The sequence below is a fragment of the Crocuta crocuta genome, unplaced genomic scaffold (assembly GCF_008692635.1).
Source record: "Crocuta crocuta isolate KB4526 unplaced genomic scaffold, BGI_CrCroc_1.0 scaffold477, whole genome shotgun sequence".
NCBI classification, from domain to species: Eukaryota; Metazoa; Chordata; class Mammalia; order Carnivora; family Hyaenidae; genus Crocuta; species Crocuta crocuta.
This window is the reverse complement of record NW_027530193.1, coordinates 420,829-433,987: the sequence shown is the minus strand read 5'-3', so window position 1 is coordinate 433,987 and position 13,159 is coordinate 420,829. Positions and strand designations below refer to the sequence as shown.

At 39.6% G+C, this 13,159-nt stretch overlaps 1 protein-coding gene across 3 annotated transcripts in view; it reads left to right on the top strand.

The window, feature by feature from the left end:
* The window catches only part of OSER1 (oxidative stress responsive serine rich 1), a 13,194-nt gene extending 335 nt beyond the window's left edge, over positions 1–12,859 (top strand). The window contains exons 1-4 of one of the 3 annotated variants that reach the window (XM_077765262.1): positions 2,337–2,356; positions 3,574–3,690; positions 6,793–6,906; positions 12,027–12,859. In XM_077765262.1, coding sequence (XP_077621388.1) covers positions 3,614–3,690; positions 6,793–6,906; positions 12,027–12,714 — 879 coding nt within the window. In that variant the 5' untranslated portion in view covers positions 2,337–2,356; positions 3,574–3,613 and the 3' untranslated portion in view covers positions 12,715–12,859. Of the gene's footprint in view, positions 1–2,336; positions 2,357–2,811; positions 2,925–3,573; positions 3,691–6,792; positions 6,907–12,026 lie in introns of those variants that run through there. The other 2 variants (XM_077765261.1, XM_077765260.1) reach the window with 2 other exon arrangements.
* Positions 12,860–13,159: the final 300 nt, after the last annotated feature.

Genomic DNA, 13,159 nt, shown 5'->3' with positions numbered 1-13,159 from the left:
GCCGCGGCCTGTCCCGGCCCGAGCTCCGCTGTCTCTTCCTTTCCCGCGCCCCCGTGGACCCCGCAGCGTCCCGCCCCTCCGCTCGCTCCCGTCCGGCAGTAGCTTCCCCTTTTCGCCTTCGTTGGCCGCCCTTTGCCCCTTCCCGCCCTTTCTCGCTTGTTTCCGAGACCCAGCCTCGTTGGCTGCCTCTTCGGCTCAGCTCCCGCCTCCTCCTGCATCCCTTGCGCCTCGGCGCGACTCCAGCCTCCGATCCTGACCCGGGGAGTCTCCAACAGGGGCACCTTTCCAGCTGGAGATCCCGGGCGGACAGAGCTTGGGCCTCAGACAGCACCCCACTTCCCGAGCCCTCCCCTCGGCCCCAGTTCTGACCTTTCCCCAGATCGCGTTTAATCGCGACCGGCCCAGGTTTGGGGTGGGGGGCGGGGACAAAATTAACACCGTGCTTCGGCTCTAGCACCGGGAGTGCAGGGGGTGAGGCAGTGTGTAGAAAGAGATGTGCGTGTGTTTTGATCTGGGGGCCAGTTGTTTCTACCAGGACTTGTTTGCATCTTAAAGAGTTGCTGGACAGAGTTTTATTTTCCGCGCTCCACGCTTCCCCGGAGGCTGGGAAAGTTTCTAAATCTTTAACATTGTGATGACACGCTTACGCGAGGATCCTTTATTGATTGATCTCAGGTCTTTTCAGGGTCCTGGAAGTTTGGACCTAGGCTTGAGGTTAAAAGAGGTCTTGGTTAAAACTACAAGACATAAATAAGATCGTGACACATGCTATTCGTTGATAGAGGAAACCAGGAATTTGCCCTTTTGATGGAGGAACTTAGAAAAATTTTGTCATTTTTGAAAGGTTGGGGAAAATCCGAGGCAAAGTTAAATTGCTCCTTGTGATTTAACTTAAAACAGTACAACGTAACTTCTAATAGGCCTTTGATCTCTTTGGGGATTGTTCCATTTTCCAGAAGTCAGGGCAGTGAAAACGGCAAGTATGTCTCCACAAATTTAATATTAATGAAAAAAGGGCAAACCAATTATAAGTGTCCCGGAGTTAGTTTTGAGTGAATGGGAAGCTAGGAATACAGAGGAGCATAATGAGCCTTTTGTAATTACAAACACGCTCTGATTTAGCTCACGTCTAAGACTTATTTATATTTAGTCATGTCTAAAACTCAGCCTTTTTCTGGGTTAATGTAACTGAGGGAAAAGGTGCTGAATCGGAATACTGGAAGTCTGAAAATAGAGCTTCATTCCTAAAATTTTAGTCTATAGCCAGTTTTTATTTTTTGGTCTGTTTTGGTTTTCAAATAATAGATCTTTTAGTGTGCCAACAAGAATGTTAACTAAGTTTGCATTAACATTTAGAGGTCACCTGCAGTGCAATTAAGTTAGCACTATATAATTAAAAATTTCATATCTGGGTGCAAAGCTGTTTAGCACAAAGTTAGGGCAGGAATGAGAGACCAGTCTTTACACAGCCCTGATACGTGTCAGGGTTATCCTTCAGTTCCTGACATCCAGTCTAGTGGTAAAGCACATGGAGGGAATTCTGTAAATATTTGTGGACAGAATAAATTTCTCCCTATAGAATTCAGTGTGTATTTAGATGTGATGTGTACTGATTTCCAAGGAGTCCTAGAAGAGGTTTTGTGTGGGGTCTTAGGAGGTGGGGAGACTAAGATTGTTTAAGCCAAACTTTAATTTAGTTCTTCCAGCAGGAAGAATTTGTTTACAATCTACAATAGCACTCTTTTAGGTACTGTGGAGCTTCAAAAATACTAGGATATGTGTTCTTTGCTCACCTTTCTCCCCAGATATATAGGATATTATTGTGTATCTGGGGGAGGATCCTGCTCTAAACCCAGAAAAATTAGAAACCAGTAAACTTTGGGATTGATGATGTTTCCTCAAGTTCATATACTGATTAAATAAGCAAAATATGTGGGGAGTGTGTTTAAATTTTTTGACTTAAGAAGTTGCAGTAAAAGCTAGCTGAATTCTTTGGAGACTTTTCCGGGTTTGCCAGAGAGATCTGACTAGAATACGTTCTTCTACATGTGAGTAAATGAATACGTGAAATGAAAGGAATAGTCTTAATTTCTTGCTTCTTTATTCTACCACTGTCACTACATGATTACATTATATCAAACATATTATGACACTCTGACCTTTGGAATATTAGAGGTCTCACAATAACCTCACACTCACCCCTGAGAAATGAGCAGATAAGGAATCAGAAGTTAGAAGGGTCCACAGAAAGGCACTGCTTCTGAGAGTGCTGTAGGGGGAGGGGGGAGGGTACACCTCTTATGGGGTGTAGAGGTAGGGGGTTAGATGGGGTTAGCAGGTTAGAAATAAGGAAGAGGTAAAGTTAATCCTTTACTTCACAAATCCGCTGTCTTCTTTTTTTTGTTTGTTTGTTTTACCTTTTTAAATTTTTGATTCCCTGTGGTATGTTCATAGATAATGATTTATTTTTTGTTCAGATTTGATATTAGCTACTTTATTGCCTTGAGTGAAATCAGGAAACTAGATTTCGAAGGATTTATTAACAGACTTCTCTGTTGTGTCTCTTATTGCTTTAGTTAGGCCCTGTTTCCCTTTTCTTTCTTTAAATATAAAAGTCAAGGTGGATGAATGGAGAATTCTCATTAATCAAACTGGTTGATTAAGTGGAGGTCATTTAATGGTGCCTCTATAGAAAAATAATTTCTCTATATTTTTTTACTTCCCACCTTTTTCTTTTGGCTAACTTTGTTCTATTTATCTTTGTGAGTTACAAGCATAGTTCATTTATTTTCTCTCTAGTATAATGATTAAAATGCTTCAAAGCTAATAAAAATGAAGGTATCAACCTTGGTAGAGTGTGGAATAATCAATAATCATTGACACATACTTGTAATGCTGTTCTAACAATGGTGACATCTTGATATGTGAGTATGAATACTTGAATGTGAATATTGATCTCATGGTCAGAATTGCTTTAGAGAAATGTTGTGTGTCATGAAGTTATACTTAACCGGAATTGTTAGGGTTGGACTACACAAATACTTGGTATCATTTTAAAGAATTGGGAGTGCTATAGGTTGAACTTTTTACTTCTGTATTTCTAATGCAGAGGACATTTTGTTTGTGGGTTTCTAGACCTCTACAACCAGATAGATTTTTACCTTTCTGTTAAAAAGTGTACTTAAACAGATTTCAGGTGATCTGGTTTCCAGAACTGTGTAATAGAATGTTGGCATCAAGTATTTGGTCAGTTTAAATTCTATCATAATAATTGAGTAAGATACAGAATTGTCAAATCACTGTGTTGTACACCTGAAACTAATATAACATTTGTGAACGACAATAAAAAAAAAATCTATTCTAGTAAATATGTTTTTGTATCATTTCATTTGTCTTGTCTTAATAAATAAAACCTATAGCCTCTAATTGTCTACACTGAAACTTTACCTTTTAAAAATAGAAATTTGCTTTTTTCGCCCTAACAGGCAGAAATCGTATAAGGAATATAGATTTTTAACAAAAGGTACACACTTTTGAACTGCCTGTTTTCATTTTGTTCATTTTATTTTTCAGTATTAACGGCAACATCCATAGTAGTGTAAAAACTTTCACAATGAAATCTGAAGCCAAGGATGGAGAGGAGGAGAGTCTACAGACCGCTTTCAAGAAATTAAGAGTGGATGCCTCAGGGTAATTAAATACATAATATATTATTTGGAGATGTTTACTAGATTTGAATAGCTTTTTCCTCTGAAGAAGATATTGTTTTCTTCTAAAATTTCTCATTATCCATAGAAGATAAAAATGCTAATGGTGTGACATTCTACCAAATTTTGCACAGCATTATTTTACTTATAAAAGAGACTCTTAACATTACATTTTGAAAAATAGCAGCTCATTTGTACTCCAGGCTGGGTGTTTTGCTTTCCCTTAGCTTGGAGGAGGCTTCCCCACCTCTGTCTTTCATCAAAATTATCAAGCAGCGTCCCTTTGGGAATTTCCTCATACATCTCTAGGGAATCACAGTATTTTTTCCCTAAAAGTGAATTGGCTCAATAGAAATCTGCAGACATTCTCGATTTCATGGGCTCTGATTGCTGAGCCTATCACTATGGAAACCTCTATTCATTAGGGTTCTGTCACTGAGATCAATAATCTTGGACCCTTTGGCCAAACTAATTAGAGCACCTGCAGACCAGCTGCTGTCTGAATGTTAATACTTCACCCTTTGCAAAATGTTCTGTGCAGGACTCTTTTCATCCCCATTCTCCACCCCAGGCCAGAAAAAAATCTCAAATTTTTGGTAGATATGGAATATTCCTTTTTATGAATGGAAAATAAACACTGGAAGCTGAGAGTGGAACACTTCACAACAAGTAATAATCACTGAAATTTGTCACTCACTCACTGTGCCCCAGACACTGGTTTAAGCATCTGTGCACATTATTTAATCCTCACTACTGACTTAGAAGATAGATACTGCTCTTATTCCAGGTTACTGATGAGCTACAGATGAATTAGGTCACTTCTACAGGTCACTTTGGTGAGAAGTGGTAGAGTCAGGATTTGAACCCAGACAGTTTGTCTGCAGAACCTGTGCTCTTAACCCTTCCTTTATATGCTGCCTTGAAGACAACATGAAGAGTTGCACACAGTACTTGGCACACAGTAAAAATTAAATAGTTGTTGTTAGAGCTGTTTGCTTAATGCTAATATTAATTTGTTTTGGTTTTGGCCTGCCAAATGAGAAGATTTATACTACTGATCTGCACAAGAACTGTTAAAGGTGCTCATGTTTGCTTCTGTGACACTTCAAATAAATATCTTTCTCCTCCCAGTAGCTTTTCTGATATGGTCATCTGCCATTAAAATTGAACACTACCGTTTAAGCCATTTTGGGAAACAAAAAGCAGGGAAACAGGTAGTTGCAGATTATGGTTATGTTCCTTTGTGATACCTGGTATAGGAATAATTTTTTTTAATCAGGAAAATGCTAGGAATGTATACACACACATAGACTTATAAATCCCTTAATAATATATCAATTCATATGAGTAACCCTTCATACACAGATTTCTTTCCTGGTATTTTAGGAAGTTGGAACATAAAATTAAGCTATTTCAATACCCCTAAAAATTACTGGGATATGGAACATAAAAAAAAACTTTGAAGATATCTGTCTTCAAGCCTGTGGTCAAATATTATATATTTGTAGTATGTGATCTGCCTGGAGTAAAATTATAGAAAGGGAAGGAGCAGTGTAGAACTTTTGAGAAAATCAGAGAGTAGAAGGAGTGAGTCATATACCATGACTAAGCAGAATAGGACTTGTGTAATGTATCATATGTTTCTAGTTGTTTGATACTGTTGCTGATTTACTAATGGGACATCTGAGGCACTGACTCATAAACTAAACAGGCCTTGCCAGGAATTTAGCACGATCCTGTTCAACAGGTTTTGATTCCTGATGGTATTTGTCTTATCAAGACAAATTTCTATATATTTATTATAAAACAACATAACCTTTTTTATCTGATTAGAATACATTCTTATTATAAAAATTTGCAAAAGCAAAAAGGAAGTAAAAATCACAGTTTAACATAAATGCTATTAGCATCTAGACCATCAGTACATAATATACGGTATTTTTACATAGTTGACATTGTAATATACATATAGTTGTTTATGCTGTTTTCTCTTAATGTTAGGTAATTAGCATTTTCCTGTCATTAAAGGTTCTTTGTTCACCTAATTTTTTTTTTTAATATTTTTATTTATTTCTAGGAGAGAGAGAGAGACAGCGTGAGCAGGGGAGGGTCAGAGAGAGAGGGAGACTCAGACTCTGAAATAGGCTCCTGGCTCTGAGCTGGCAGTCAGCACAGAGCCCGACGCGGGGCTCGAACCCACGAACCGCGAGATCATGACCTAAGCAAAAGTCGGACGCCTAACCGACTAAGCCACCCAGGCGCCCCTGTTCACCTAATTTTTAATACATTCCTAATATTCCATTGAATAGATATGTCGTCACTTATATAATGTAGTATTTTCTATTTTCTACAGGGAATTTAAGTTATTTCTAGTTACTTTTTATTTTAAATTATTTCAGTGAACATCTTTTTATTTTAGTAGATTAATATTTCCTTCTAAAGGATTATTTATATCACAGTGTGAATAGTAGGAGCCATGCGTGTGTGCGTGTGCGTGTGTGTATTGAAAAGGTCTGGAAGGATTTATACCAAAATGTTAATGTTTTTAATCTCTCCATTGTGCGATTATAGATATTTTCTTTCTCTCACATTTTTTCATCTTTACTGGGTACCCCTATTTATGTAGTTTTAAGTTGCAAAGATTTAACTCCCAGTAATATTTCAAGTTAATTGTTTGTAAAAGATACTCATTTTCAAGTTAATGAGTCCCCTGAAGTTTTTGGTCCTTAGCCCAGTGCTCATGGCTCTGATTGACCTACCTACAATAAATGGTCAGTGTCATGAGCATTCTCTGTGGACATAAGGCCTTATCTACCCCAGAAAAACAGCCTTAAAGTCTATTTGCATCCTGATGCTGGTCATACTTAGGAATTACTCTTTGGTTTATGATTTCAAAACCATGGGCTTCTAGGGATCCCCTAAATTTGGTTTTAGAGGAAAATTTCCTGCAAAAGCAGCACTTTTTTTGAGAAACCCAAATGAGAAAGAAGAAAGGTATTAATACAAGTTGTGTTTAAGTTGGTGGGAGCAGTAAGGTCTCCTTTCATTTTTTTTTATAAGCAGTAAACTTTGTTATTTTCTTCAGGTCCATGGCATCTTTGTCTGTTGGAGAAGGCACAAGTGTCAGAGCAACGGTCAGAACAGCAGCAGATGATACCAAACTGAAAACCACATGTGCATCTAAAGACAGTTGGCATGGGTGAGAGCTTCTTACTGCAGATGGTTTTTATCCCAAATACTTTATTTTTTTATTTTCATGTTTACTTATTTTTGAGAGAGAGAAAGAGAGAGACAGAGTGTGAGGTGGGGAGGGGAAGAGAGAGGAGAGACACAGAATTTGAAGCAGGCTCCAGGCTCCGAGCTGTCAGCACAGGGCCTGATGTGGGGCTCGAACTCACCAACCATGAGACCATTACCTGAGCTGAAGTCAGACGCTTAACCGATTGAGCCACTCAGGCACCCCTATCCCAAATACTTTAAATTATTATTGGGCTTTCTTCCTTGAATATCCAGAAAAGGGTATGTTAGATATAGAACCCAAGACTCCATGATTAGAGAAGAACTATTCTTCTCAATTGGGAATTTGCTGAGACTTGCTGTATGGCTTGATTAATAGTCAGTTTTTATAAATGTCCTATATGTTTTTGAGTAGAATGGGTCTTCTCTAATCATTCTTGGGTTTCTTTTATGTCCATTAAGTCAAGCTTCTAAATGTGTTATTTGAATCTTTTTTCCAATAATTATTTTTAATCCATCAGTAAAGATATATGTTGAAATCTTCCCCATGGGAGTGTATTTGCCTATTTTCCCTTTAAGTTCTGTGTTTTTGCTGTATGTATTTTGAAGCTGTTTTTATTAGGTTTTTACAGTGTAGGTTCATACGAGCTTAGAATGTTTTCTTCCCGATGAATTGAGATTTTTAATTATATAGTGATATTCTTAACTGCTCATAATGGCTTTTTTAAAAGCCTATTTTGTCCAGAATTAATATAGTTAATCCAGTCATCTTTTGGTTGGTATTTGCCTGTTGTATCTTTTTTTAATCTTTTTTATTTTCAACCACCATGTGTTTTAAAATTTTAGATGTGTGTGTCTCGTTACATATGGCTTGTTTTGTTTTATTCAATCTGATAATCTTTTTAACTGCTGAGTTCGGTGCATTTATTTATTTGGATTGTTGATTGATATATTTAGACATGTTTCTGCCATTTTACTTTATGCTATTTGTCCTGCTTCTTTCTGTTTTTGTGCTTGTTTGTTTGTTTTTACTCTTCCTACCTTCCCTCTTCTTACCTTTTAAAAAATTGTTTGAAATGGGTGTGTTTTTTTCCCTTACCACTTTTCCTTCTACTGGTTTGGAAATTATATGCTGTGTTTCTATTCTTTTAGTAATTCGTGTTGAAATTCCACCATACATGCTTAACAAAGATAAAAGTTATTACAGTGACCCCTGAAAAGCATGTGGGTTGGGGCGCCAGTCTCTGTGCAGGTTTAAAAATCCATGCATAACTTCTGACTCCCTCAGACTTTACTAATAGCCCAGTGTTGACCCAAAGTCTTACAGATAACTTAAACAGTCAACTAACACATATTTTGAATGTTTTATATATTATATAGTGCATTCTTATAAGAAAGTAAGCCAGAGAAAAGAAAATGTTACTAAGAAAATCCATGAGGAAGAAAAAATACAAGTCCCTTAAAATATCCACGTATAAGTAGACCCACGCACTTTTTTTACTTTGACCTCCTGACTTCCATGTGTCATTGCCCAATATTTTAGTTTTCTCGCTTTTTAATCTCACAAATTAGGTTTTATTATTTAAATAAACAGCGTTTGTTTAAATTTATCTCATTTATAGTATCTTTGCTCACCATTCTTACAACTCAGACGTTCTATAGAGGGTGCCTGTCTTTTAAAGTATTTCCTTCAGAAATTCCTTTAGCAAAGGTCTGTTAGTAAATAGGGCCTTTTGTAGAACTACCCATAGAATAAGTTTGAATTGTGCCCCTCTCACCCCTCTTCCCCGTTGTATAACACCATGTTATGTTGGTAAATATACCTTGCTTTATCTGAAAATATCTTTTTTCATCCTTGTTCTTGAACAATATACCTGATTTGATGTCTGAAGCCATAGTTCTGAGTTATTTTTTCTTAGCACTGGAAGATATTCATTGTCTTTGGCTTCATTGCTGATGTTGAAAAGTCAGTCTATTTTCAGTCTTATTGTTCTTTTTGGAAATAACATGTCTAGTCTCTGGCTGCTTTTAAAATGTTACAGTTTTGCTACAGTGTGTCTAGATGTGGATTGCTCTTTATTTGTCCTGTTTCAGGGTGCTGCCAGTATCTGTAGATCTCTTCTTTCATCCATTCAGGAAATTTCTCAGCCGTTTTCTCTTCAAAAATCACTTGTCTTCCATGCTTTGTACTCTTTCCTTCAGAGACTCCAGACTTCTTATTCTATCTTACATCTCTCTCTCTCTTTTTTTTAAATATACACTTTATTGTCAAGTTATCTAATATACAGTGTATATACAGTGTGCTTTTGGTTTTGAGGGCAGATTCCCGTGATCCATCACTTACATACAACACCTAGCGCTCATCCCAACAGGTGCCCTCCTCCATGCCCATCACCCATTTCCCTCCACCCCCCATCAGCCCTCAGTCTGTTCTCTGTATTTAAGAGTCTCTTATGGTTTGCCTCCCTCTGTGTTTGAAATTGTTTTTCCCCTTCCTTTCCCCGATGGTCTTCTGTTAAGTTTCTAAAGTTCCACGTATGAGTGAAAACATATGATAACTGTCTTTCCCTGACTGACTTATTTCACTCAGCATAATACCCTCCAGTTTCATCCAGGTTGTTACAAATGGCAGTATTTCATTCTTTCTTGTTGGCAAGTAGTATTCCATTGTGTATATAAACCACATCTTCTTTACCCATTCATCAGTTGATAGACATTTGGACTCTTTCCATACTTTGGATTTTGTTGAAAGTACTGCTGTAAACAAGGGGTACATGTGCTCCTATGAATCAGCACTCCTGTATCCTTTGGATAAATTCCTACTAGCGATAGTGCTGGGTCGTAGGTTGTTCTATTTTTAATTTTTTGAGTAGCCTCCACACTTTTTCAGAGGGGCTGCACCAGTTTGCATTCCCACCAACAGTGCAAGAGGGTTCCTGTTTCTCCACATCCTCGCCAGTATCTGTTGTTGCCTGCGTTGTTCACTTTAGCCACTCTGATCAGTGTGAGGTCGTATCTCAGTGTGGTTTTGATTTGTATTTTCCTGATGGTGAGTGACGTTGAGCATCTTTTCATGTGTCTATTGAACTTCTGGATGTCTTCTTTTGAAAAGTGTCTATTCATGTCTTCTGCCCATTTCTTCACTGGATTATTTGTGTTTTTTTGGGTGTTGAGTTTGATAAGTTCTTTACAGATTTTGGAAACTAACCCTTCATCTGATATGTCATTTGCAAGTATCTTCTCCCATTCTGTTGGTTGCCTTTTAGTTTTCTTGATTATNATCATGACCTGAGCTGAAGTCGGACGCTCAACCAACTGAGCCACCCAGGTGCCCCTCTCTTTCTCTCTCTCTTTTTTTTTTTTTAATTAATTTATTTATTTTGAGAGAGACAGAGACACTGTAAGTTGGGGAGGGGCAGAGAGAGAGAGAGAGAGAGAGAATCCCAAGCAGGCCCTGTGCTGCCAGTAGAGCCTGATGCGGGGCTCCAGCTCACAAACAGCGAGATCATGACCTGAACTGAAACCAAGAGGCAGATGCTTAACCAAATGAGCCACCCAGGCACCTCTTATATACCTCTTTAACTTTCTTTACATTTTTCCAAGTCTCTACTACCTTTTACATCAGGGATAGGCAAACTTTTTTCATAAAGTGCCAGATAGTAAATACTTTAGGCTTTGGAGGCCAAGAGGTGAGGTATTAGGATACTATGTAGGTACTTACATAAGCAAGAAAATTCTTGCCCTGCACCATTTATCTGATGCACAGCATCCTGGCTGATGGACATACTTTGTGTTCAGTTGCTTAGTGTCAGGAGGAAATGACTTGCCTGGTGGGATAGGGGGCTGGGGGCAGTACTGGGTCAGTTTTATCCTGTGGCCCAGTGGCACCCAGACTGCAGCATGCCCCTCTTTCCTCCCGAGAGCCCAGCATAAGCCAGACTTGAGCTGAGGTTCTACCTCGCAGTGCCCAGCAGTTACTGACAGCAGAGCCCCAACATGTAGATGGTAGATAGCCTGGGACCGGGCAGTGGTGGGACACATCTGGCTGGGAAGGCAGGCACAGGGAGTGGAGAACGGGGTAGGGGGGGTCCCTGCCTGCTCTCCATGGCTCACAGTGCTAGCCAGCTGGGGGCCAGATTGACCCGCAGACTACAGTTGCCTCAACCCTGTTACAAATAATTCAGATTTATCTCCCAGTTCAGTATTTCTTTCCTTAGCTCTATGTATTCTGCTGCTTGGCCCATCCAGTTACTTGAATTTTAAGTATAGTTTTTTATTTCTTAAAATTCTTTTTTGGTTTTGTTTTCAGTTTTGCTTGACAGTTTTGAGTCTCTTTTTTTCCTTTGCTCAGTACTCTTATTTAAGTATTTTATTAAAAGTTATATAGAATGTCTGATAATTCCCACTATCTGAAAACTTGAGGGAGTCTAAATCTGTTTGTCGGCTGTTACTAGTGATAGAAATGAATCCTGGGGTGCATGGGTGGCTCAGCTGTTTGTGTCTGACTCTTGATTTCNACGAACCGTGAGATCATGACCTAAGCGAAAGTCGAATGCTTAACCGACTAAGCCACCCAGGCGTCCCAAGGATTCTCTCTTAAAAGGAAAAAAAGAGAAATGAATCCTAAATCTTCTGCTCTGTTTGGTAGTCATGACATAGTGGCCACTTGCACCATCGGCCTCACACAGTGGTCCGGAAGCTGCTACATTCACGGCATAGAGCACAAGAGTTGGACTTCACAGCATCTAGCAGTTTGGTACAGGGTGCTTTCCCAGACTCAGTGGCCAAAGGTTCCCAGGCCAAGGGTTGGGACAGGGCAGGTGTTCTGCACCCAGTGTCTGGCCCAAGAAATGCAATTAAAAACTACCCTTGACCTTTCCTATTTCTGTAGCTTGCAGAGGGAGATGTTGAAGTTTTTGAGACACAGACTTAGGCAGCTTGAAAACGGAGGTAAGCATATATCTTTGGGGGAAACTCATGACCCTAGACTTCAGGGGAGAGGAGGTAAGTTTCCAGCTTTCACAAAGAATCTGTTTAGGGGAGCTGTGTATCCCAACCTCTTGTGCATTGTTTTCCTCTTAGGTCTTCAAGGAAGTCTTCACGAGGTGCAGTGAGGACCCAGCGCCGTCGACGTTCTAAGTCTCCCGTCCTTCATCCTCCGAAGTTTATACATTGCAGTACCTTAGCTGCCTCTTCCAGCAGCCAGCTCAAGCACAAAAGCCAGACTGACTCCCCCGATAGCAGCAGTGGGCTGGGAATTCCCACCCCTAAAGAGTTCCATGCAGGAGAATGCTCTACTTCTCTCGATACTAACCACACAGGGGCAGTTGCTGAGCCTTTGAGAACTTCGGTTCCCAGGCTCCCGTCAGAGAGTAAGAAGGAAGACTCCTCTGATGCTACCCAAGTCTCCCAAGCAAGTCTCCAGGCCAATGATCTCTCTGACTTTCAATCCGTTTCCAAGCTAAACCAGGGCAAGCCGTGTGCATGCATAGGCAAGGAGTGCCAGTGTAAGAGATGGCACGATATGGAAGTATATTCCTTTTCAGGCCTGCAGAGTGTCCCTCCCTTGGCCCCAGAACGAAGACCCATGCTTGAGGACTACTCTCCGTCGCTCCACACCAGAACTCTGTCTGGCTCCCCTCGCTCCTGTTCTGAGCAAGCTCGAGTCTATGTGGATGATGTGACCATTGAGGACTTGTCAGGCTACATGGAATATTACTTGTATATTCCCAAGAAAATGTCCCACATGGCAGAAATGATGTACACCTGATAGCAAGGAGCTAATTAATATGCTTTAAACCAATGAAGGGTTGTCAGAAAGATTTAGTTAATGGCAGACCTTGCGGCCACGTTGTGTGAGAAGACGTCTCCTTCTGCTCACTGTGCTTGCAATAAAAACTTTTCTTGGCATCTCAGTTCATCTTCATTCTTTAAACTTAACTCCCTGCATTCTTACATACGCACCAAGGCGAGCAGATCAAAGGAAAACTCCTCTCATTTAGAAAAGTTTCTGGGAGATGAAGAAACCATAATTGCTTGACTGGTAGCAGTGGTTATATGGTACAAGCCTTTGTAAAGCAGTGCATTTTTCAGATCTGTTTAAGATTTGTTGGCCAAGAAAAATGAAACGTTTTGTAACGGGACTGAACATTCATCATGCTCTAGTCGCCAGCCCAGAATCTTAGAATTTATATGACTGGTTTAAGCCATCTCTG